The sequence below is a fragment of the Pecten maximus genome, chromosome 10 (assembly GCF_902652985.1).
Source record: "Pecten maximus chromosome 10, xPecMax1.1, whole genome shotgun sequence".
In the NCBI taxonomy this organism is placed as follows: domain Eukaryota; kingdom Metazoa; phylum Mollusca; class Bivalvia; order Pectinida; family Pectinidae; genus Pecten; species Pecten maximus.
In genome coordinates this window covers 5,160,438-5,187,698 of record NC_047024.1, presented here as the reverse complement: position 1 = coordinate 5,187,698, position 27,261 = coordinate 5,160,438, and the positions used below count along the sequence as shown (strand labels likewise).

At 35.3% G+C, this 27,261-nt stretch overlaps 2 protein-coding genes across 2 annotated transcripts in view; one reads left to right on the top strand and one right to left on the bottom strand.

Moving 5' to 3' along the window:
- Positions 1-1,345: 1,345 nt before the first annotated feature.
- LOC117335697 (carboxy-terminal kinesin 2-like) lies at positions 1,346-17,731 on the bottom strand. Its single transcript, XM_033895860.1, has 15 exons — positions 17,635-17,731; positions 16,634-16,744; positions 15,567-15,888; positions 14,491-14,580; positions 12,355-12,604; positions 12,012-12,222; positions 11,598-11,765; positions 10,541-10,687; positions 9,945-10,058; positions 7,859-8,032; positions 7,193-7,357; positions 6,513-6,651; positions 5,787-5,926; positions 5,074-5,223; positions 1,346-4,470 (listed from the first exon to the last, which is right to left on the bottom strand). The coding sequence occupies exons 1-15, from the start codon at positions 17,641-17,643 to the stop codon at positions 4,426-4,428; spliced, it is 2,235 nt and encodes a 744-aa protein (XP_033751751.1). The 5' UTR covers positions 17,644-17,731; the 3' UTR covers positions 1,346-4,425.
- A 260-nt stretch (positions 17,732-17,991) lies between these two features.
- Positions 17,992-27,261, top strand: part of LOC117336070 (SAP30-binding protein-like) — a 29,282-nt gene continuing 20,012 nt past the window's right edge. The window contains exons 1-4 of the mRNA XM_033896434.1: positions 17,992-18,512; positions 19,239-19,342; positions 20,203-20,242; positions 20,970-21,058. Of these exons, the coding sequence (XP_033752325.1) occupies positions 18,263-18,512; positions 19,239-19,342; positions 20,203-20,242; positions 20,970-21,058 (483 nt within the window). The 5' untranslated portion in view covers positions 17,992-18,262. The remainder of the gene's footprint in view (positions 18,513-19,238; positions 19,343-20,202; positions 20,243-20,969; positions 21,059-27,261) is intronic.

Below are 27,261 nucleotides of genomic sequence, written 5' to 3'. Positions count from 1 at the left end.
TGCTTCCCCACAGGGATTTGGCAAGAATTTCGAACCCAAGTGGTCAACTATTATAATATATAAATATTTTGTATTTATACATGTACCGTGAATGAATATTTGTGCCAAATCCCTGTGCTTCCACAACCGTCAGTGCTAATGGCTTGTTTCAAATATAACGATCACCTTGGATATAATTATCCCATTGTGAAATGTTCCTTGACATTAGACGTGTTGGGTGCTTGTCACTTAACCTGGTGGTTCCATTGTCATCACTCAAATTCTCATTGTGATAATGCAACATTACCCTTTTGACTTATTTGATTTACAAGTGTGCTGTCGTTGGAGGAGATGCTTACTCTTCTGTAACACCTGGTCTTATTCTCATTGTATATTTCCCCATGTATATCTATATTCTGTTCTTGGTTTATTTTTTAACATGTTGATATTCTGTTTTTGACTCGCTGCCAAGTAAACTGTGGCTGCCAGTTTACGTCACTATCCGAGAGGAACTATCCTTCATCAACAAGAGGTTGTTATTTTATGTCATCATCTGAGAGGCACTATGCTTCACCAACAACTCCAGGAGGTTGCCAGTTTACATCACCATCTGAGAGGCACTATGCTTCACCAACAACTCAAGGAGGTTGCCAGTTTACGTCACCATCTGAGAGGCACTATGCTTCACCAACAACTCCAGGAGGTTGCCAGTTTACGTCATCATCTGAGAGGCACTATGCTTCACCAACAACTCAAGGAGGTTGCCAGTTTACGTCACCATCTGAGAGGCACTATGCTTCACCAACAACTCCAGGATGTTGCCAGTTTACGTCACCATCTGAGAGGCACTATGCTTCACCAACAACTCCAGGAGGTTGTTATTTTATGTCACCATCTGAGAGGCACTATGCTTCACCAACAACTCCAGGAGGTTGCCAGTTTACGTCACTATCCGAGAGGCACTATGCTTCACCAACAACTCCAGGAGGTTGCCAGTTTACGTCACCATCTGAGAGGCACTATGCTTCACCAACAACTCCAGGAGGTTGCCAGTTTACATCACCATCTGAGAGGCACTATGCTATCCTGTCAGTGACTCAACACAAAGTCAAGTGCATGACAGCAATTTTGCATCATAATCTGAGACAGTATGCTGACTCAACACCAAGTCAAGTGCATGACTACAATTTTGCATCATAATCCAGGATGGTATGCTATCCTGTCAGTGTGACTCAACACCAAGTCAACAGGTGCATTGCTGTAATTTTACATCACTATCTGAGAGGCGCTATGCTACCTTGTTAGTGTGACTCAACCACGTCAACAAGTTGCACCAAGTTAATACATTGTAACAAATCAACAGATATTTGTTTGACTGATAAATGAATTTATTCCTAAAATTGTAGCATATTTATCCATAAAATACATGTCCAGTATATATACACATCAACATATTGATAAAGTCAACAGTGTAAAGAAAATTATTTTTTATTTGTTTTTAAATATTGCTGGTTTCCGTATAATTTTATCAGTGATAACATTTGATAGTTTCCTTGACATTTTGGTTATTTTACTCTTTATATGGCACAGTTAAAGTCACCACCTCAAAAAGCTGATTTAATTTAGGGTGGTAAACTGTGGGGATACAAAAACGTTTTTTTCTATTTCCAATATTTCAAAATACCGCACTCAAAAATATTTGCATGCATGAATTATTTGTATAAGATACTCAAAATTTCAGTTATAAATCATCTTGGTCATAACTGAATTTAAAGGACAGAAGCAGCTGTTCATTTTTCATACTTGGTATATAAGTTTACATAGATGCTATTTGTTAAGAAGTTGGATGAACAATGTGTGAATTTCCATCCCAATCCATTTCAGTATGGATTAAGTTTTAACTACCAAGAAAACTGTGACTTGTATCCATATTTCGACATGAATTGTTCATTAAGGATATCAAGAAATAGTGTTTGGAAAAATTCTATAACATGATTTTTAAAAAAAATATCACAACTTCACAAAATTGTCCCTTTGAATCATTCCACACAAACAGGTGCTGGGCCTTGATGTTTTAGATAAATTTTTGTTGTTGAATAATTTATCAAGTGTCCAAACGAAAGAACTTATGATGAAAAAGGAAAGAAAGTTCAGAAAAAGTAGAAAGAAACTAGGCTCTAGAAAGAAAAGATGTAGCCAATGAGAGAAAGTAAGAACAAAACAGAGAGCTAAGAATATCATTCACACACTTGCGTTAAGTCAATACTAAATAGCAATTCAAACAGCTAAATACACATACTAATATTTCATATACAACTTGTGACGGCTGACAAAGTGTAAATACAAAGGCAATAAATACAGCAATTTGTTGTCACTTATAATATGTCCCTGATCTGAAAAAAACAACAACATTTTGGTTTAGAATCATTATTTCTATGGAAACTTACAATAAAATGAACTTACAGTATTAAATATCCTCCATACAGAGAGAGAGGCCAGACACATACCTACCATATCTCATGTTTACAGTACCAAGCAGCTTTTTAAGACACTTGGAAACATACATTATATGTATCCAATACAAATAACAGAAGCTGCCTTTCTGACTTAACACAATACATACATAATAATAAGATATGAAATAACAGAGTGTTTGTAAAATTGCATCTCAGATCAGCACACAACACATACAGTTAGGTCATCCACCACTTACAACAAGAGCAATTACAAACATGTCACACTCGATGTTTACATTACATGTACAATGCCTAATGGGCCTGATGATGCACAAATTTTGTTACATTCCTGGCTAAATATGCTGACATTAGGGGACTCTTCTTCATAAGTTCTTTTACAAGCGTTTCAACAAATCCGAGAGTATTGGCCTTTAACAAGTTAAAGATCATTTCGTATGACCGAAAATGGTACTATCTAACATTTAAAAAGGGTTTCAGATGTCAATTGAATGCTTAGCACATGATATATGTTCACCTTTGTGACTTTGTATACTGGTTAAAGCCACTTTAGGGTATTTCATATTCACAACAATTGTATGATGTCACGTTTACAATTAAATCATATCACATCAATATCAATATTAAATACATAAGAGGCCAAAGAGGGCAGGGCGAAAAATGATCATTCACCCACTTAAGAGTGAGGCAGGGGATCTCAACCCTCAGGTATGATATTCAGCTGTCAAACATTCAGCAAGCCTCGTCTTTGTCAAATTAATATTCTTCCCCTTGGTTCTAAAAACCTGAACATATAAAGACATATTAAAGCATCAATAGCTCTTCATCCATTTACACTCTAATCAGAAGAGCTCTTTATATGACCTTGATAAAAAAATACGATTATACATCCTTCACTTCAGTGTTTTTTTTATTTCAACAACGCATCGCAAACGATACAAATACCCTCCTATGCCAAGTATACTTAATGAAATATCCTGTAATAAACCCTCGTGCTAACTTGTTTGAGACAATTCTCATCACATTTGACCAATACATGAAGTTTGATCAAAATCTGTTAAAAACTGAAGTCACTAAGTACAATTAGAATGCTATATCCTCCCTTGACTTCATCAAGAGGGTATAAATATAAGTAAAAATATCTTACATTTTTCTGCAAGCTCAAAAAATCAAAAGGCCTAAAACTTAAATTGATATTTGTCCTTAAACTACAATTACTCAGTTGAGTCATTCCGACAAAAATCATTTGGATGCAAAAGACCCTTTGCCCTCGATATAGAAACCTTTTTTTATACTTGCAAGTATACTTATATTTAAAACAATAGATATACCATAAAATAGAAATAAAAATGGTCCATTTCTCCTACCTACCCATAAAATCAGTAAGGAATAAATACTCAGTACATTTGGGTATAGATGAAGGAGGCAGTTTTATACACATTCTGGGAAATAGCTTACCTGAAATCCAGGAAAACTAATGTACGAAGTGTTCCTAATGGTATCAATACATATGACAATGCATCTAGATATGATGAATCTACATAAATTACACCATTTTAAATATTTACAATAAAAGATTGGTTAGCATGAACATTTTAGATTGAAAACATGAAGTTAAAATTGGGTAGTAAAACATAGATATTTTTCAGCACCTGAATACCATTTCGGAAAATACAGATCAGAGAATCTGAGAAAAATTAATGTTGTAATCACTTGTAAAATAACTACTTTGGAATTTGAAACCAGCTTGGTATCAGGTCTCTAACCAGGTTGTCAATTTTTATTGTTTAAAATTAAATAAAAATTCCTTGCAAAATAAGCATGCCATCAAACCAGTATTCAAGCTTTTCTGTTATCATAATCATAGACAGTGATAATTATAACATGAATATACAATGTAAAAGTACCGCACTCTTTTTTATGTCTCCATTATCCTCTCATACCTCCTCACACTCCTCTCTTGTCATAATTTTTATTTTGCTTTCTTCTGGGCAGTACCAATATTGCACTGATTCACCTACAAAATGAAAAAGTGAGAATAACTGGTGGTCCAAAATGGACAAAACAACAAAGCTGTTATATCTTAAAAGGCAAAGTTCATGGTCACACTATCAAATGAGCTTTAATATCCAATATAGAAACACTCAACTAACTCGTGATTGTCATCAACTCAACACAATATCTCGAAAATCACATTATGGAGTTAATTAATGTAAAATGAACTAAAACAAGTCAGCAAGGGCCTTGATGTGTGTCTAAAAATCTCTATTTGCACCAAGCAAAAGCAGCAATTTTGGAATAGGAATATGTCACATTAAAATAAAGTTTGGCTTCTGTAAAGGACTTATATGACGTATTTAGATACTAATTCCCAGTTCTACTGATATTTTAAGTAACAGCAACAATGTGAAATTTCAGAAAGTTTGGCCTTCTGCAAGGGCCTTACATGCTGTGACAATACATTACCATTTTTTTTTTATTAATAGTGACTTTGACCTTAACAGGAGATTTTTATTAAAAAAAAAAAAACCCACCTTAATAATCTCCAAAAACCAAAAATGCTGATTAGACACTCACAAAAATGTCCACCAACTGAGACTTTACATGAACTAAATGTTACCTTGGTTGCGAAACGCAGAGAGTTGAGTGTTTCCTGGAAGCACTCCTCTTTTGGGGAAGCATTGACAAACATGAGGGTTTTACTGTTACCACCAAGGGAGTTCTGTAGGAGGTACGTCAGTTTGGAGTTCCGATAGGGAACATGGTTATCCTGAAACAAAACATTCACATAAATGATAAAAAACAATTAACTGAACATTAACAAAAACATGTTTTTCTAGAAACTTGAATGAGCAATGCTTCACTTATAACAATCCTCTTGTGAGTTTGCCAACCTTATCTCATGTAGGTAAAATCATAGAACTTTATATAATATTCATTGACCTCCAGTGATTTTTTTTTTCTAATGAGCTTCAAAGCAGACATTCTCAGAAAAGAAAATTGTTCTGAAGCTTATCCTCTATCAGCTTGTAACTCGAGGTACTTCACTTCAACAAACTTGTTGGGCCTTCAGCATGCTTCTGGCCAATTATAATGACGCTAGCCCCCGGCCTCTTTATTATTAACCAGTTGATATTGTACAACTAACCTTATCACCAAGGGCCAGTTGATATTGTATACCTTACCTTATCACCAAGGGCCAGTTGATATTGTACACCTTACCTTATTACCAAGGGCCAGTTGATATTGTACACCTTACCTTATTACCAAGGGCCAGTTGATATTGTACACCTTACTTTATTTCCAAGGGCCAGTTGATATTGTACACCTTACCTTATTACCAAGGGCCATGATTACATTTCCTAATGTACTCAAGCTCTTGTTGATACTCAGAGTCTCCTTAAGTCGCTGACCTTCTGACCCAGAATCCTTCAGCCTCTCACTTCCTGCCAAATCGACTAAATTCAGGGTTCCTAAAAGGGAATCCATATATTAAGTTAATAGTTGTGTATGTTCCAGTTATACATGTACATGCTGTCGTCAATATCTCCCTCCCCACTAAAGAAATGTTAATTACCATACATGTATGAATTTGGTTGTTTGCATAAAGCACATAAACAAAGGAATACAAGAAAATAAATGAAATGGGAGATACAAATGCCTTAATGGCCACTGGAGTAAATTTGATATCCAACTCAAACACATGACAAAAAAGTAACTGCATATTCTTGCAACTCTTTGTATACAGAATAGACCATATGACATGTTTGTAGGGAAACAAAACAAACAGGAGGCTCATGGGCCGTAATATTCATCTGACTAGACGTTATACTTGAAATAGATAGTTAAAACAATTGCAGTGTTATACTGGAAATAGATAGTTAAAACAATTGCAGTGTTATACACTAGGAATGACTTCTAACATTAATCTAAACTGATATACAAAGGTGTCAAATACTGCCAACAACATTTGTAACGAATGAGGTATTCACATGTCCAGTATTAAAAGTCGAGTTTAAATATTTATCTATGACAAGGTTATTAACAGACAATACTGACCAACACAGGACTCTCCGCTGAGTGAGTTTTCCCCAGTGAGTTTCAGCCTCAACACGCTGTGGCTCCGCGATGAGTGCTCGTTACATTTTGTCTCTGCCACAGCCCTATTGTGTGATGCTCTCTTCAGCAAAGTGCTGATCTATGGAAACCAATATTATATTATCTGACACATGAAAAGCAATCCCAAGTACACACTTCTGACAGCTTGACATCGCATCACAGTAGCCAACACTGTCATTACTGTACTGAATAAGGATTTTTTCCCCAATGGAGAAATAAATGAGGATTGATTATTCTTGATATTTTGCACAAATTAATGTTGAGATGACTTTTACACTTAGTCAATTGAAAGCAGTATGTAATGAATAACATCTAACGAAATTTGAAGTGTGAGGTTAGTCACGCTGACAACAATAACAGTGACCCAGTACCTGTTTGTCTGTTTCCACGGTGATCAGTGTGATGTTAGAAACACTGAAAATGTTTCCACGGTGACCAGTGTGGTTAGTCACACTGACAATAATAACAGTGACCCAGTACCTGTTTGTCTGTTTCCACGGTGACCAGTGTGAGGTTTGTCACACTGACAACAATAACAGTGACCCAGTACCTGTTTGTCTGTTTCCACGGTGACCAGTGTGAGGTTTGTCACACTGACAACAATAACAGTGACCCAGTACCTGTTTGTCTGTTTCCACGGTGACCAGTGTGAGGTTTGTCACAGTGACATCGTTACTGCTAGTCCCTGTCAACTTGATCTCATGTTTAAGCTCATCTTTGCCATTTCCTAGCAGGTCTCGGATTGTTTCATTGTAAATTTCTAAGAAAGAGGCCTCCATATTATACTGTAACAAACCAACACATTGTAAAGTAAAATAAACTTACAGATGATATGGTAGTGTGTAGACCATCATACAGGGAAGTGGTAAAGCTCAATCAGAGTATTACCTATAATGTATAGTTTGTACTGATATGTACCGTAAAATCTATACACATTACGTACAGTATAACATGTGACTACCCAAACTAACACTGGATCCTTTTATGCTTCCTTTTTCACATACCTCTGTATTTTAACTTCAGTTCAAGTTATAAAACAAAACTTGAAAACTGAATTGCAAATTTTTACTTGCTGGGCTTCCACGTTGTAATGTCAATTAACATTTTTCTACTAGATTTCATCAAAAGAAGAATTGTTTGTTTAAATGTTGCTTTATTTAATCAATATGGGAGTAATCTGTGGAGGCACATATATGAAATATACATGAATCAAATTAATTTAAGATTGCATCTTACACCAACTATGACTTGCATATTTTTGTGGTTACATTATTGAAGAAGACTACCTTCCATCCTTTCGTCTCCAGCTCCTTGATACTCTCAAAGATCTGAATGACAGACCTGGGGATCATCCCCTGGCTTTCTGGGTCATCCACAGATCCACCTTCCATCGTATAGGTTTTACCAGAGCCTGTCTGTCCATAGGCAAAGATACAGACATTGTAGCCATCTAGTGCACTCTGTAAAGGTGATACAAACAGAAGAAAATTTAACTGGCTGATCATGTAATGCAATGATTTAAAAACACAATAGGTATATTGTTAATAAAGCTTCATTCCTTTGGACTAGTTGGTCAGGTTTGATTAATACAAATGTATATATTACGCTAGTGACTCAAACAGTATACATAGAGAAATGCAGCATTAAAGATATATACAGTACACATGTCATGCAATATTTAAGTAAAATATTTGGTGTATATTTTTATACAGTGGAACTTCGTTAACTCGAACTCGGAAAACTTGAATACCCCGCTTAACACGAAGTACCTCGTCGGTCCCGGCCGAATTCTCTCTTTATCTTAGTAAAGAAAACTCGGGAAAACTCGAACTCGGAAAACTCGAAAAACTCGAATACGAAGTGAAAATTTGGTCCCAACAATAAAAATCCTATTTGAAATGATCGAAACAACTCGAAGTATAATTTTCGTCGATCGGTGGTAAACGCCGACATTTTTTTAAGAGCTAAATTCCGTTTGTAATACTGAACATATCGGCACTACTAACCTACATGCTATTATAAGTGTTTCATAAATTCATAAAAGAAATTGTCGGTTGAATCTTATAACAACAAGTCTTGGTGATAAAAAGAATTGCTTTACTTACATCAGGTAATTTCCTAAGGCGGTCGCCGATATAAGTACACACGATAGTCAACAACTCATCTACCCGCTCGCTCAAGCGAAACTAATCTCTGACACACCGGTAGATCTACCCGGATGATGTTTTTACAGGTGTAGAAATGAAACGGTCACCGGCGCCTATTAAATCTTTAAACTGCTGAAACAATAGCGTGATTACTGCCGAGGTGTTCAGAGTACAACTGTAACGGTCAGTGCCGTCTATTAAATCGGATAAAACGCCAACTCAGTTACAGGTGCTAATACACATGGAAATGGCGTGGTTATCAATAAAAAGTAAGTAGGTCGATCAAACAGTATTTTATATGTCCAATAAAAGGTAATGGTTCTGTTACGTTTTGCATGCAATCTGTGTTAAACTTAAACGGTTATTTGATTTGACGTGAATAACTTGTTATTTTGTCGAATTCTGTTTTATTGTTTACCTTTTGCAAACATGACTTGCACATCAGATCGTTATTGAAGTGATTAAGTGAAAGAAACTTTATCGTGACTGTATATCGGCAAAACTACACCAAATTACAAGTGACATAACGAAACATTACATATATATTTACATGAATTGACCAGTCTTCACACTAAACTGATGAGCGACAGAGCAAAGTTATAATGATTATATAATGTTGACAAATATTGACCAAACTTTTCACCAAAAATGATAACTCGCTTAATTCGAACACTCGGATAACTCGAAGTTTTTTCGTGGTCCCGTCGACTTCGAGTTAACGAAGTTCCACTGTAATAGGAAAAATCACAACTTTGTCCCATTCAATTCCTACATATATGATGAAGTTATTACCGAGTTACGTTCCATTTAAATTTCATAGCATGTTTACCACTCAGATAGCAGATAATTCTTCAAAATTAAAACTTTTTGAGTCACCAGTAATAAATCCCTCTTGTGAACTAGTTGAGTTTAATAGATACCGAAACAAGGAATGTAAAATCAATCTAAGTAAAATTATGTTAATCTATGTACCAATATATACATCAAGAAATTCAAACAGAACACATTTTAGTAAGAAATGGATGTATAATTTAAATCAATGCAGGAAAATGCATCATTGCTACTGCCAAATTCATTATCAAACAATCAAATGAAGTAATCAGATTTCTATCCATTATCAGGAACTTACAGCAAGGAAGGAGGTGATGGTATCAATAAATACAAATTAGGAAAATGACCACTGGCCTAAAACATCAATCAGGAAGCAAACGTGATTTAGTCTAACCTGTATCAACTGTGAAATCTCTTCAAACACTTCTGATTGTGTAGAGGTAGGCTGGAAAACTCTGTCAAATGAAAACTCAAATTTGTTCCCCCGTCGACTTGCTGTCAGACAACTCTGAAAAACAAAACATCAGTGACAAAAAAAGGTACAATACACTAAAGAAGAGATTCATTTGTGCTCCACCACTATAATTTGTATGTAACTTCAGGTGATATAAGTGATCATTATAAGGATGCTGTTGTTATTTCTTCTCATTGGTTGGTGTCAGATGTCTATATATACTTCTATAATGTGGGAGCCATTTGATGTATTCGGGTTATTTGATGGGGGGGTGGAGGGGGGGGGGGGGGGGGGGGGGGTTATAAAAACTTTGAGAAAATCTAAAATAATCTTCACAAATTGAATTCATAACATCATGGTAAGGCCCCACAGACATTCATACCAAAAATGAACTGTAGGGAAATTTTAACCAAATGTTGATGGATAACGTCAGTATTCCTTAATGTCAATTTGACAAATGTACATTAAGTTAACCAACAAATACTGCTCATTAACCAAATTAATAAGAACATGTACATGTACTGATTTACACTGACCTCGTTCATGGACATATCCCCAATTTTCTCCAGCTCCAGGACCTTCTGGTCCATGTCAGGAAAGTTCATGTGCTGGACCTCACCATTGTTACCCAAACACTCATCTCCAATTAGAGGGCGTACACGACAAAAGACACGAATATTACCCTGTAAATAAACAAAGTCTAATAAGAGGGCACAATCGCAAATTACATGAATATTGCACTGTAAATAAGCAAAGTCTAATAACAGCACAAATATTACTATTAACATGGTAATAAACAAAGTCTAATTCAATAAAAAGACACAAATATTACTATGTAAACAAGCATGCTGGTTATTGCTAAAGCAATACATCTCCCCTACTGATCTCTGTTAAATATAATAACAGTGACCACGACCCACTGAAACTGGAACTTGATCTGTAGCTACTCATACTGAAGTTATATACCAACTGTCATCAACATACTTTGAAGAATGGCTGAGAAAAGTGCGGGAAACTGAGTGGGCGGACTGACTGACCCCCTCAATGGTTGTTAAATAAGTCTAAGACTTAAAGAGTTTATTGGGAAAATGTCTATAAAACATGAAAACTCCTACTCCTATGCAAACTAGTATCTTTATCTTAAAAGCAATGGGCCCATACCTGTTGATAAGCCAACCCACAATATAACTGGAGGACTACCAGAATATGATCAGGTGGAGGTGGATATTATGATACAGCAGTGTAAATATGTACACAGGTCCTACAGACATATATAAATGGTTGTCATTCTTTAAAAATGTTTTGTTTCATGAATAAATATTGATAGACGACATAAAATATGATAAATCAGGCCTTGAAATTCTTTGTCAAGGTTTGTTTGAAAGCAACATTAAACCACTAGGTTCATCTTTGTGTCATAAACAAACAACTTTGTCCTTCTACTTGGACCAAGATAAATGAAAACAGCCCAAATCTGTTGTTCTCAAGATGACTTTTGATTTGTAAAGGGACAGGACAGACAAATTATGAGAACCACAGGAGATGGAGGTACAGCTAACTGTTGAGAACCCCCATTTTAAACATTAAAATTACCTTCAGCTCCTGTATAGTGTTGTGAAGTTTACGCCGTGCTGTCTCATGCTCTCTGAACTTAGCATTGAAGTCTTCAATGGTGTCTTCTTGTGACCTCACAACTCCCTTTAGTCTACAGATCTCCTCATCCTTCTGTCGGCCTGCTCTCATGGCAGCCTCTAGTGAAATCTGTAGCAAAAATTAAGATCATAAATACTTTTACATAAGTTCAATATACACAATATTTATCATTCAAGAGTAACATGACCAATGACAATGGAATTCAAACACCCTCAATAGATGTCTCATACAAACAGACCCTCTGTCAACCTAACAAAGACATATAGAGAAGACCAGTAATGACACATTTATGGATTTGTGGAAAGATTACAACTTAAACTAGATTTCTTTTTTGTCAAATTGTGATGTCTTTACCTTTGTTGCCTCTAACTCAGCAGACATGCCAGCTTGAGCTGATGTCATCTGTGCTACAGTCGTTTTGAGGCCGCTGATCTCAGCATTGGCAGCAGTGACTTCACCATCTAGCTGACGTTTCTGACGCTCCAACGACTCTTTCAGGAAAGTCATATCATTGATATCTCCCTGCAGTTTTCTTTTTATACTGTCAAACTTTTCTTCCTCTTCTCTGAAACAGGTACAAAAACTCAAGTTACAACCAAAATAAAATATGCCATATAAAAGTTAGTTTGTTGTTCCATAATGAATCAAAAGTGAAGTAGAAAACATCAATATCAAATGTACATTAGTCCTTTCATACCTGATCTGTTTCTTGAGAATGGAAATCTCCTCTGAGGCAGCAGAGGCTACCTGTTCCTTCTGGGCAACAGTACCAGATAGGTGGCTGTTCTGATTCTCCAGGGAGAAGATGCGATCATTGTTGATCTTAAGCTGCATCATCAGATCAGTACTGGAGGTTTTCTGTTCTTTCAATATAAACTCCATGTCCTGGAGGCGCCCTTTTAGGTCCCAAGCTTGACGCTTCTTCACCCCGCCACCTCCACCACTTTCTAATAATAATTTTTACATTCATGATCAAAGTGAAACAAGTAGATGAATCAAAAATTGACCTTAATTGTAGAAAGGGATTGATATTTTGGACATTATCTGCATACTGTATATTATCTATTGTTCCTTTAATGCAAATACTTAACCTAGCAAGGCCAACATTTATTTGTGCTGATGATCATTATTAAATGTTTATGTGCTGTGTCTTGACCTCCTCCCAAATAACTTCTATAGAACCATACATGTGCATCTGTAAAGTGATTATAAGTATCTCCATGCTGTGAAGCTCTGTTTGCTTATATGCATGTCTCATCAATTCTACAACAAAATAACACCAAAACATTTATGAGTGGTGATAAGTTGGCTCACTTTTAGGAAGAGGCCACAACTTGATATTCACATTCTGAAAAAATTTGGATAAAACCTTTTTACTTATTCTTGATCTGGGTGACACATCATTTCAAAAAATCCAACCCCCCCCCACAAATCAGGATGTAAAATTATATAAGCAAAGGTGAGCAAAAGAAAAATTAATCAACCAAAATAACAGTATACTTTGTATTGTCATACACCATCCAAATTTAATTTTTCTACTTTTCACCTTTGAATAGGCTGTGGTTGTAATAACGTTCGGCTGAAGGATGAATATTTACTTGAACTGGCATTCTGCAGTACTATGATTAACTGTAACCCGGAGGTAGGATCAACAGGGTTAACTTATTGGACTTGCATTGATAACAGGTCAACTTTGTCATGTTTATGAAAAATGTATGTTTCTAGTGTTAAATTCTTAGATTGTTTGGTTTTAGTGCTAAAAATATCTGTCACATATAATCTTAATAATCCTGACAGGGCTAGAACTTTACTTTCAAAACTATGAGTCAGTTGGGGTAGTTGCCCAAAAGTTTATAATCCCATACATGTCAACCGCTGAAACCTCCAATGAGGGGGTCTCCCTCATTCCACATCCAAAATGAGGGAGAAAGTGCGTGAACAAAAATTGTGATGTTTTTTGTTGCATTTAGGGGACGTTTCATGTGAGCTTGCACAGGTGTTAATTACCTCAGGCTATTGATAAGTACATTATGATATTTAAATTATATCATTATATAAAATTTGGCAAAAAGATTAATTATAAGAAAAATAATATATCAAAATGTTATAAAAATATGTTGTTGTTTTTTTGGTTGCTTGTTGATATTTTGTTCTGAAATATTTCTGAATGTATTTAATCAAATTATCTCCCTTTCTTCCATAAATAAAATTACACAGTAATTAATTAGTGTTTGTATTACTACTAGTTCTGTTGTGATATAAAAAAAAACTTCACATTTTTTTAAAAAATTTTCTGACCCAAATTGAAGTCAGGATTTTTGTGGCAGTTTACAACTTATTAGTATTGTCCGATTAAAGATGGCAGTAGTACAACACTAGTACAGCGACTATTAAGAAAGGCATTATTGGCCTTCATCTGATTGTTTACAAAATCAGGCCAGGTTCAAAGTGTGAGATTTCTGGGGTTTTATGGGGGATAACTGCTCAAATCCAGGGTAAATTTTAGCGTGATTCGAGAAATGTGAAATTTTAATGATTTTCTGGGGCCTTCCCACGTAATCCAGGATGGTTGACACCTATGGACTAGTAAAACTAGAGCGCTGACAAATTTTGACGTTACATATATAACATGCATATAAAAGACACATGGAGAGGAAACATATAGTCCCCCTGGTTTCACTGATATGGGAATAATAAGAATAATAAACTGTTTTCCGATTAGGTTAAAGGCAGTATGACCACCCACACTGCATTAGGAGTAGGCATTACAGGAAAGTAACATTAACATAAAACTGAACACCATTTAGCTAACATTGAAGTTTGGTTGTATTACCTGGAACCTTTTGTGCTTGCTGACCAGAAGTTGTCCTTGTAGGTGGTGCAGCTGGACCTCCACGAGATACCATTGTTGACCTTGTAACACCTAACAAATGTCAAAATGTTCATATAAAATCTCAAAATCTAGGAGCTTCAAATTTCTTCTTTAATTCTATCACATATTTTAAATTACATAATGCACTATTTTAAATATTCTCTATAGAAATATTGTGACCCTGTAGTATAATTCTACATTACATGGTCTATGTGACTGACAAGAATTACTGTACTTATTATGTCACCCGAAACATTTCTAAATGATGATGATTTCAAGCACTGGATGCATTATCATTGTTTTTGTGCCAACTTGTTATATAGTCTTGGTATCAAATATTAATGCAAGTTGACAAGGAAAATTTGTTCATATAGATGGGAATAACAAAATATTACTGCAAAACACTCCGGAAAGCATATATCTGGGTACCATGATTCAAACTTACATATTGACAAAATCCTAATTTTAAGTTAAAGCATTCCTGTCAGAGAAAAGTTAATTTTATGACTATTTTCAATAGAATGTAATAAACAGATGTTTGACATTGTCCAATTTATAGAACATGGACATCTACCAGCACCTTGGCCCTTGTGTGAATGTATTTAACTATACCACGGGATGTCATGAAATGTCTATATCATGTGAAAAATTTATTTTCATCTGAAATGGCTAGTCATACTTTTAAAGCTTGCTAGTATTAATCAAACTTTGAGAAAATAGCTTTGATATCACATCACAAAAAGCATATATTAAAAAGCAAAAATCGAGAATTTCAAAGAATCTGTTTCATCTGGACACTATCTTATCAAAAAACCAGAAGAAAATAAAATGTTAGCATTCACAGCAAATAAAGCTGTCATTTCAACAAGTTTATAAACTTGCAGTCTGCCAGAATTATATTTTTATATTTTTCCTTTGTGGAAATTGATGAACGTGGATACAAATCAAAATACAACTTTGTTAGGATGTTTAACAATTGGATAGGACACTATACAGAATTATATTTTTCCTTTGTGGAGAATCTATCAAAAGCTTACTCTGTTTGACAGTTGGCTTTACTGCCACAGAATTGGATCTTGTTAGGCCTGTCCTGGAAGGCACAGTCCTTGTCATGGTTGGAGGTTTTCCTGCCACAGCTTTAGGTTTATTTAAAACATTGGTATTTGCACGTAAATTTGATCCAGTTGCTTGTGTACGAAGACTCGATCCAGATGTTTGTGAGCGGAGTTTTGATCCAGATGTTTGTGAGCGGAGTTTTGATCCAGATGTTTGGGAGCGGAGACTGGAACTACTGCTGGTGCTGGAGTTAGAATCTGTTGAGAAGCGGCTTTCCAGACATATCCTCTTTTCTGAAGGCAACTAAGTAAGAATGACAATTTGAGAAATTATCATATCAAGAGGTTCCAGTTCATTGTAGCCCTAGTAATTCTACTTCATTAACTAAGCATTCTATACATGCATTTACATTAGTGTACATATAAAACTATATTTAATTATTATTTAATAATTTATATATTTGTAAATTTGTGCCATTCTGAGTCCAGTAAAATCTGCTACAGGAAATGATATTACCTTTCACTTAAATACTTAAATTTGTTCAATATAATTGCCATTACATGTGGAAAATCATAATGTCAAAACAACTTAAACAAGATAGAGATCCAAGAGGCATCTTCGCATCCACCAATGAATCAATATTAATTGGTTCTATGTAAGACTATCTTAATTATTTGAAAATAAGGGAACATACATAAGAAATCTAAGAGAAATCTATTAAGAAAGTTCTGTTATCAAGAAATAGTGATAACAAACTTCAACTGTCCAAATCCAAGGTGGCAGTCTGTGCCCATCAGCCAATCCACTCAAAATTGAATGAGCACAAGAAGTAGTACTACCTATAGTGTAGGGATCAATATCTTCTAGTACTTCTCAAGAAATATAGTGAAATTACAAGGATTGTGGACCGACAGACCATGGCGTGGTGGACCAAACACGAAGAGTGATTTGATTAGCCCAATATCTGATGATATAGTGGACTAAATTCAAATGCAATACAGTCTGTATATCATACTATATACAATGTTATGCACTTATCAATCATTACCTCATCTGGACTTCTTGTCCTCTTCATTGGCACAGGCATCTTTGAAGAAATCTTGGGTGCCGGTAATCGTGGCAGCCTACTACTTGTACCATTTAAAGTTGCTAATGGCCTCTAAAGATAAAATCAACAAATCGAATGTTAATAAAAAGAATGCAGACATTCCTTTCAACAAATATTAAGTTATAATAAAAAAAAAATAATAACCAAAAGAGATGCAAATGCCAATCAAATACAATAAATTCCCATTTTTTTTAAGGTAGAGTGTAAAATGCTCATTGTTGTTATACAAAACTAAAATATATGAATTGCAATTTCTAGTCTGTGTCAACTTTCAAAGGGAATTCCCAACCTGATAAATATAGATTTTCAAATTGAATCCTAACACTCACAGATTATTATATCATCAACAATTCAACAAACGTTTTTAACTGGCTTTCCATAGTTTTTTTTTGTAATTATAATGGGGTTTCAATATTAATTTTTTTTTTTTTTGGAATCATGATCACTCAATGTAACCAACCAAAGGGAATATTCTAATATTCCCGACTTAAGCAGAATAGATATTAGCACTGACTTTTTACATTCGTTAAAAAAACTAGTTAAACAGTAGCACTTTTTCTAATTTTCCTATTCTGGACTCTGGGTACTGTACATTTGGCCAGCAGGGGAGACTACCGTGATCATCGAAGCATGTTGGTCATTGAAATCTTACACTTTTCCACAGGAATCGGACGTTCTGTGGTTCTACCAATGAATAGTTACAGTAATTAAATAGCAGCAATTTACATCAAAACATTTACATTAGCTTTCTTATAAAGTGAAAAATACATTGGCCCAATGATCTGATGATTGGACTTTTTACGACGCCTGTCAACAAGATAGTGTTGGCTTTTTCACCAGTAATTAACAAGGTACCAGTTTGCAACTTTAAAAATCCCTTCAATGAATGAATGTATGAAACTGGCTCGGTCTATCAACGTGTCTTTGTTGAAATGCAATACCTGGCTCATTATCGCCGACTGTCGCTGAAATAAGAAATCCGTCAAAATATACTCGGCAATTGCCTTTCAAATAATGAGCCAAAAACAGACGTCTAATATGATTGGGTAAATGTTTGAATAAAAGCTCTCATCTGATTGGTCAGTTATACTCACATACATATAAATTCACAGCACAGAAGAATTTTGGATCCGTAAACACACTTTTTTAAACAGTGTACTTATTATTTATATGTGTTTTTGTTGTTTTTATGTTGTAATTTATTATAATCCATCATGGTTTGAAATAAACACATTTTAAACTAAATAAGTTGTGTAAAAGTGGGAATCAGGAGTAAGAACTCTTCAATTGAGAAGATAAAAAAATACACGAGGCTATTTCGACAAATCGACGAACTAATACTATCGTTTGGAGTATAAACTTTTTTGATTACTTTAAATTCATCGAAGCTAGTTGATGTTTCAACTGATGTATACGTCGGTATGTGAAAGGGTCATAAAATGTATTTGATCTGAAATGAATTTTATCTGAAAGAACAACACATTTTCCGAATCCAAGACGTCTGTTAACGGGTTCCTGTTAACGACACCGCACGATACAGAGTGATACTCTATAGACGACATCAGTAAAATGGAAAAGAACGATAGCTCAAGTGCGATGTCTTCGTTGGCTATGTACGGAAGGGCCGACGAAGAAATTTCTGATGATGAACAAGAAAAACTTGATACTCCTTCCATATCTGCGATTGATAATATTTCGGACGAAGAAACCGAATTACCAGGGTCTCGACCATCTTCAAGGCCCGTTTTGGAAGAGGATTACAACTCTGGATCTAGCGCACCGGATAGGGAACCAACGAAGAAACCGCTGAAAAGAAAGCGTAATGATTGCTAATTCATAATTCTTATATAGAATAATGTGCAAATTACGGAGTACAAGATGTGATAAACTAACAAAACATGGTTTGGATCAATTTAAGTATTCAGGCTTTGTAACACTAAATGATTCAAACCAATGGCTTCACAGATTTCCATTCTGATACCGATATAATCACCGAACTCATTGTCTGGAGAAAATTTGTTGCAAAAGAGGTCTTGGGTGTGGTTTTCAATCAAATATATGATCATTCTTGAAAATTTTAATTCATTAGGGCACACTCGATCTTATACCAACTGTCTCGACATTACGGAGGGCTTCAATTCTCAACCTGTCAAACTGATACATTTAGAGTATCATGGTTGATAGTCAAAATTCACTCTTTAGATTATACAAATAAAGCATTTTGATGACAGAAATTAAAAAGCTATTACAGCATAATAATTGCTTTTACAGTTTTTGGATGATACAAAATTTTGAAATCAGTAATGTTCCTACCTTATGATCATGATCATTAGTTGTTTCAGGAAAACAATTTCCAATTGATAATTCAAAGGTCTAATTCAATTTAAAAGAAGATAATATTATCAGTATAATCACACTTGTGTATTGTATACATAACTCATACAGGTAGTTATTTGCCAAGTCCTCATGTAGTGGTCTCCATTAAAATTCATGCTTGCAATTGGTTCTAGATTGTTTTAAACGTGAGTTTTTCTTTTTTTTACAGCTACTAGATTAGTGTCCTATGCTAAAGATGATCTTGAATCTGATGAGGAAGAAAAATCTGATGAAGAAGAAGAAGATGAAGTGGAAGATGACATCGTCTCAGATGTATGTAATAACATGTCAAATGTATGAATGTCTATTTGATTTATCATGAAACAAGAGTAAGGTATGTACTTTCAATAAATGGTTCACATAGCATGGATGTCCAGACATTGATTATAAGCATTATTGAATGATTACTTTATATACAGAGAGGGAGAATACATGGCTAGTATGTGATTATACAAGGTTTATTTTGGTGCCAAACTCAAGTAAGCTGATCATGAGATTACGAGGCTTTGCCGAGTCATCTTTGCTTTCCATGTCACATACCAAAATAAACCTTTTATTATAACATTCTGTTTATCCTACATCAATTTCTACAAGTTGACAACATTCAAAACAAACACGTTTCTGTTTTGTTTACCTTTCTTTGGTACGGGTACTAGTGATCCAAAGTGAAGTGTACTACATTGCACAGGAAAATAATTATTCATTGATACCACTTGCGTGTGTATTTACTTAGCTTCCACAAACCTATAAATGCGTCATTGCAAAATAGTTCCAGACTTCAATTTTGCTTAATCATGCATGGAAATATAATACAAATTATTCCCGAAAAAACAAACAAATTCACTTTTGGCAATTAGGACATAGTATTTACTTGTGTTTGTTTATGTTAACGTTACAAATTCAGGCCAAAATTCAGGGTCAAGTTGAAAGAAGTCCTGTCAGGTGTGGAACAAATTCATTTGAATTATATTGATGCATAAAGCAATCATATTGATGGATAAAGCATACATTTATCCATCAGTAGTTATATTCAATGTTTGTGGCAGTTGAAGGATAAACAAGTATACGCTTTTTCTAATTTTTACTTGTAAATTGAATGTGACAATTTCACTGAAACTTTTTTTTCATTTTAGGAACGTGTTCTGAATTCTTCTTTAAACCCAGAACAAGCATGTAAGTTTGAATATTTCAAATTTCTCCATTGATAACTAAATTAAGATTAATTTTAAAGGGAATTTTAGGTCAGTGACTCACTGCCATATCTAGATCTGTGAGTCAATGTTTCTAACACTGCAATAATGAACATACAAATTATTTACCAGAAAGCTTTGTTAAATAAATTGTTAACAGAGTGCATTAAAGTTTATTAACTTAAAAACTTAAGTTAACTAACAAGGTTTACTGTGTTGGAAAAAAATAGTTCTTGGAGGAAATATGAAATACTCACAGTATGCCAAAACAGACATCTTGAAAATCTATTCCTGAAGATCAGTTATTGAATTCATGATCAATGAATAATCTTTATGAAATATTATATTTTGGGTTAATAACTAATTATTTTGATAAAATATGATGTTTTGGATTAACAGCTAATGATATTTAAAAAAAAATATTGGGTATATTTTAAGTAACATTAAACTCAAAATACCAGTCTCTTTTTCTAATTAACATTGCGTTACTGAATTATATTATATTGATAGAGGATTGACTGATGGTTTTGAAAATATATTTCTCACTAAAATAAGAAATCCAGCATGACAATGAGGGAATTTTCTACATTTGAATAGCTATAATAAACTTGAGGTTGGTTATTTAATATTTGTTAGGATTGTTTTGTATGTATACATTTTTAAATGTGGTACAGTTGCTTATTGCAATCACTGTCATTCTGAATTTATAGCTTTGTTGTCAAGAAGTGTGCTGAATAAAACAGCAGATGAAATAGAAATACCTCCAGAGCCTGCAGGAAAATGTCCCCGTCACTTACAGGTACACCAATCCACATCTAAATTCAGCTCTGGATATGAACTAATAGAAATGTTTGTATGTGAAGTACTTAATAGATTCAAGTTTAAAATAAATCTTATCCTGGTAAAATTCTACAGACAATTAATAGCTATTAAATAAAAACCAAATCCTATCAAATATTGAATAAAGATCAGTGAAAACTATGAATTATTAATTAATGGCAATTGTAATATGCTGGGTATGAATACCTGTAACTATACTGGGTATCAATGCCCGTAACTATACTGGGTATCAATACCTGTAACTATACTGGGTATCAATGTCTGTAACTATACTGGGTATCAATGCCTGTAACTATACTGGGTATCAATACCTGTAACTATACTGGGTATCAATGTCTGTAACTATACTGGGTATCAATGTCTGTAACTATACTGGGTATCAATACCTGTAACTATACTGGGTATCAATGTCTGTAACTATACTGGGTATCAATACCTGTAACTATACTGGGTATCAATACCTGTAACTATACTGGGTATCAATGTCTGTAACTATACTGGGTATCAATGCCTGTAACTATACTGGGTATCAATGCCTGTAACTATACTGGGTATCAATGCCTGTAACTGTACTGGGTATCAATGCCTGTAACTATACTGGGTATCAATGCCCGTAACTATACTGGGTATCAATACCTGTAACTATACTGGGTATCAATGTCTGTAACTATACTGGGTATCAATGTCTGTAACTATACTGGGTATCAATGTCTGTAACTATACTGGGTATCAATGCCTGTAACTATACTGGGTATCAATGCCTGTAACTATACTGGGTATCAATACCTGTAACTATACTGGGTATCAATGTCTGTAACTATACTGGGTATCAATGCCTGTAACTATACTGGGTATCAATGTCTGTAACTATACTGGGTATCAATACCTGTAACTATACTGGGTATCAATGTCCGTAACTATACTGGGTATCAATGTCTGTAACTATACTGGGTATCAATACCTGTAACTGTACTGGGTATCAATGTCTGTAACTATACTGGGTATCAATACCTGTAACTGTACTGGGTATCAATACCTGTAACTGTACTGGGTATCAATGTCTGTAACTATACTGGGTATGAATACCTGTAACTATACTGGGTATCAATGTCTGTAACTATACTGGGTATCAATGTCTGTAACTATACTGGGTATCAATGTCTGTAACTATACTGGGTATCAATGTCTGTAACTATACTGGGTATCATTGCCTGTAACTGTACTGGGTATCAATGCCTGTAACTGTACTGGGTATCAATACCTGTAACTATACTGGGTATCATTGCCTGTAACTATACTGGGTATCAATGCCTGTAACTATACTGGGTATCATTGCCTGTAACTATACTGGGTATCAGTGTCTGTAACTATACTGGGTATCAATGCCTGTAACTACTGGGTACCAATGTCTGTAACTATACTGGATATCAATGGCTGTAACTATACTGGGTATCAATGTCTGTAACTATACTGGGTATCAATGTCTGTAACTATACTGGGTATCAATACCTGTAACTATACTGGGTATCAATGTCTGTAACTATACTGGGTATCTATGGCTTTAATTATACTGGGTATGAATATCTGTAACTATACTGGGTATCAATGATTGTAACTATACTGGGTACCATTGACTGTAACTATACTGGGTATCAATGTCTGTAACTATACTGGGTATCAATACCTGTAACTATACTGGGTATCAATGTCTGTAACTATTCTGGGTATCAATACCTGTAACTATACTGGGTATCAATGCCTGTAACTATACTGGGTATCAATGCCTGTAACTATACTGGGTATCATTGCCTGTAACTATACTGGGTATCAATGCCTGTAACTATACTGGGTATCAATACCTGTAACTATACTGGGTATCAATGTCTGTAACTATACTGGGTATCAATGGCTGTAACTATACTGGGTATCAATGTCTGTAACTATACTGGGTATAAATACCTGTAACTATACTGGGTATCAATGGCTGTAACTATACTGGGTATCAATGCCTGTAACTTGACTGGGTATCAATGCCTGTAACTTGACTGGGTATCAATGTCTGTAACTATACTGGGTATCAATGTCTGTAACTATACTGGGTATCAATGCCTGTAACTATACTGGGTATCAATGTCTGTAACTATACTGGGTATCAATGCCTGTAACTATACTGGGTATCAATGCCTGTAACTATACTGGGTATCAATGCCCGTAACTATACTGGGTATCAATGTCTGTAACTATACTGGATATCAATGCCTGTAACTATACTGGGTATCAATGTCTAACTATACTGGGTATCAAACCTGTAACTATACTGGGTATCAATGCCTGTAACTATACTGGGTATCAATGCCTGTAACTATACTGGGTATCAATGCCTGTAACTATACTGGGTATCAATGCCTGTAACTATACTGGGTATCAATACCTGTAACTATACTGGGTATCAATGCCTGTAACTATACTGGGTATCAATGTCTGTAACTATACTGGGTATCAATGCCTGTAACTATACTGGGTATCAATGCCCGTAACTATACTGGGTATCAATACCTGTAACTATACTGGGTATCAATGTCTGTAACTATACTGGGTATCAATGTCTGTAACTATACTGGGTATCAATGTCTGTAACTATACTGGGTATCAATGCCTGTAACTATACTGGGTATCAATGCCTGTAACTATACTGGGTATCAATACCTGTAACTATACTGGGTATCAATGTCTGTAACTATACTGGGTATCAATGTCTGTAACTATACTGGGTATCAATGTCTGTAACTATACTGGGTATCAATGCCTGTAACTATACTGGGTATCAATACCTGTAACTATACTGGGTATCAATGTCTGTAACTATACTGGGTATCAATGCCTGTAACTATACTGGGTATCAATGTCTGTAACTATACTGGGTATCAATACCTGTAACTATACTGGGTATCAATGTCCGTAACTATACTGGGTATCAATGTCTGTAACTATACTGGGTATCAATACCTGTAACTGTACTGGGTATCAATGTCTGTAACTATACTGGGTATCAATACCTGTAACTGTACTGGGTATCAATACCTGTAACTGTACTGGGTATCAATGTCTGTAACTATACTGGGTATCAATGTCTGTAACTATACTGGGTATGAATACCTGTAACTATACTGGGTATCAATGTCTGTAACTATACTGGGTATCAATGTCTGTAACTATACTGGGTATCAATGTCTGTAACTATACTGGGTATCAATGTCTGTAACTATACTGGGTATCATTGCCTGTAACTGTACTGGGTATCAATGCCTGTAACTGTACTGGGTATCAATACCTGTAACTATACTGGGTATCATTGCCTGTAACTATACTGGGTATCAATGCCTGTAACTATACTGGGTATCATTGCCTGTAACTATACTGGGTATCAGTGTCTGTAACTATACTGGGTATCAATGCCTGTAACTACTGGGTACCAATGTCTGTAACTATACTGGATATCAATGGCTGTAACTATACTGGGTATCAATGTCTGTAACTATACTGGGTATCAATGTCTGTAACTATACTGGGTATCAATACCTGTAACTATACTGGGTATCAATGTCTGTAACTATACTGGGTATCTATGGCTTTAATTATACTGGGTATGAATATCTGTAACTATACTGGGTATCAATGATTGTAACTATACTGGGTACCATTGACTGTAACTATACTGGGTATCAATGTCTGTAACTATACTGGGTATCAATACCTGTAACTATACTGGGTATCAATGTCTGTAACTATTCTGGGTATCAATACCTGTAACTATACTGGGTATCAATGCCTGTAACTATACTGGGTATCAATGCCTGTAACTATACTGGGTATCAATGTCTGTAACTATACTGGGTATCAATGTCTGTAACTATACTGGGTATCAATACCTGTAACTATACTGGGTATCAATGTCTGTAACTATACTGGGTATCAATGGCTGTAACTATACTGGGTATCAATGTCTGTAACTATACTGGGTATAAATACCTGTAACTATACTGGGTATCAATGGCTGTAACTATACTGGGTATCAATGCCTGTAACTTGACTGGGTATCAATGCCTGTAACTTGACTGGGTATCAATGTCTGTAACTATACTGGGTATCAATGCCTGTAACTATACTGGGTATCAATGTCTGTAACTATACTGGGTATCAATGCCTGTAACTATACTGGGTATCAATGCCTGTAACTATACTGGGTATCAATGCCCGTAACTATACTGGGTATCAATGTCTGTAACTATACTGGATATCAATGCCTGTAACTATACTGGGTATCAATGTCTAACTATACTGGGTATCAATACCTGTAACTATACTGGGTATCAATGCCTGTAACTATACTGGGTATCAATGCCTGTAACTATACTGGGTATCAATGCCTGTAACTATACTGGGTATCAATGCCTGTAACTATACTGGGTATCAATACCTGTAACTATACTGGGTATCAATGCCTGTAACTATACTGGGTATCAATGTCTGTAACTATACTGGGTATCAATGCCTGTAACTATACTGGGTATCAATGTCTGTAACTATACTTGGTATCAATGCCTGTAACTATACTGGGTATCAATGCCTGTAACTGTACTGGGTATCAATGCCCGTAACTGTACTGGGTATCAATACCTGTAACTATACTGGGTATCAATGCCTGTAACTGTACTGGGTATCAATGCCCGTAACTATACTGGGTATCAATACCTGTAACTATACTGGGTATCAATGTCTGTAACTATACTGGGTATCAATGGCTGTAACTATACTGGGTATCAATGTCTGTAACTATACTGGATATCAATGCCTGTAACTGTACTGGGTATCAATGTCCGTAACTATACTGGGTATCAATGCCCGTAACTATACTGGGTATCAATGCCTGTAACTATACTGGGTATCAATGTCTGTAACTATACTGGGTATCAATGTCTGTAACTATACTGGGTATCAATGTCTGTAACTATACTGGGTATCAATGTCTGTAACTATACTGGGTATCAATGCCTGTAACTATACTGGGTATCAATGTCTGTAACTATACTGGGTATCAATGCCTGTAACTATACTGGGTATCAATGCCTGTAACTGTACTGGGTATCAATGCCTGTAACTATACTGGGTATCAATGCCTGTAACTATACTGGGTATCAATGTCTGTAACTATACTGGGTATCAATGTCTGTAACTATACTGGGTATCAATGTCTGTAACTATACTGGGTATCAATGTCTGTAACTATACTGGGTATCAATGCCTGTAACTATACTGGGTATCAATGCCTGTAACTGTACTGGGTATCAATGCCTGTAACTATACTGGGTATCAATACCTGTAACTGTACTGGGTATCAATGCCTGTAACTATACTGGGTATCAATGTCTGTAACTATACTGGGTATCAATGCCTGTAACTATACTGGGTATCAATACCTGTAACTATACTGGGTATCAATGCCTGTAACTGTACTGGGTATCAATGCCCGTAACTATACTGGGTATCAATACCTGTAACTATACTGGGTATCAATGGCTGTAACTATACTGGGTATCAATGCCTGTAACTTGACTGGGTATCAATGCCTGTAACTTGACTGGGTATCAATGTCTGTAACTATACTGGGTATCAATGCCTGTAACTATACTGGGTATCAATGCCCGTAACTATACTGGGTATCAATGTCTGTAACTATACTGGATATCAATGCCTGTAACTATACTGGGTATCAATGTCTAACTATACTGGGTATCAATACCTGTAACTATACTGGGTATCAATGCCTGTAACTATACTGGGTATCAATGCCTGTAACTATACTGGGTATCAATGCCTGTAACTATACTGGGTATCAATGCCTGTAACTATACTGGGTATCAATACCTGTAACTATACTGGGTATCAATGCCTGTAACTATACTGGGTATCAATGTCTGTAACTATACTGGGTATCAATGCCTGTAACTATACTGGGTATCAATGCCCGTAACTATACTGGGTATCAATACCTGTAACTATACTGGGTATCAATGTCTGTAACTATACTGGGTATCAATGTCTGTAACTATACTGGGTATCAATGTCTGTAACTATACTGGGTATCAATGCCTGTAACTATAC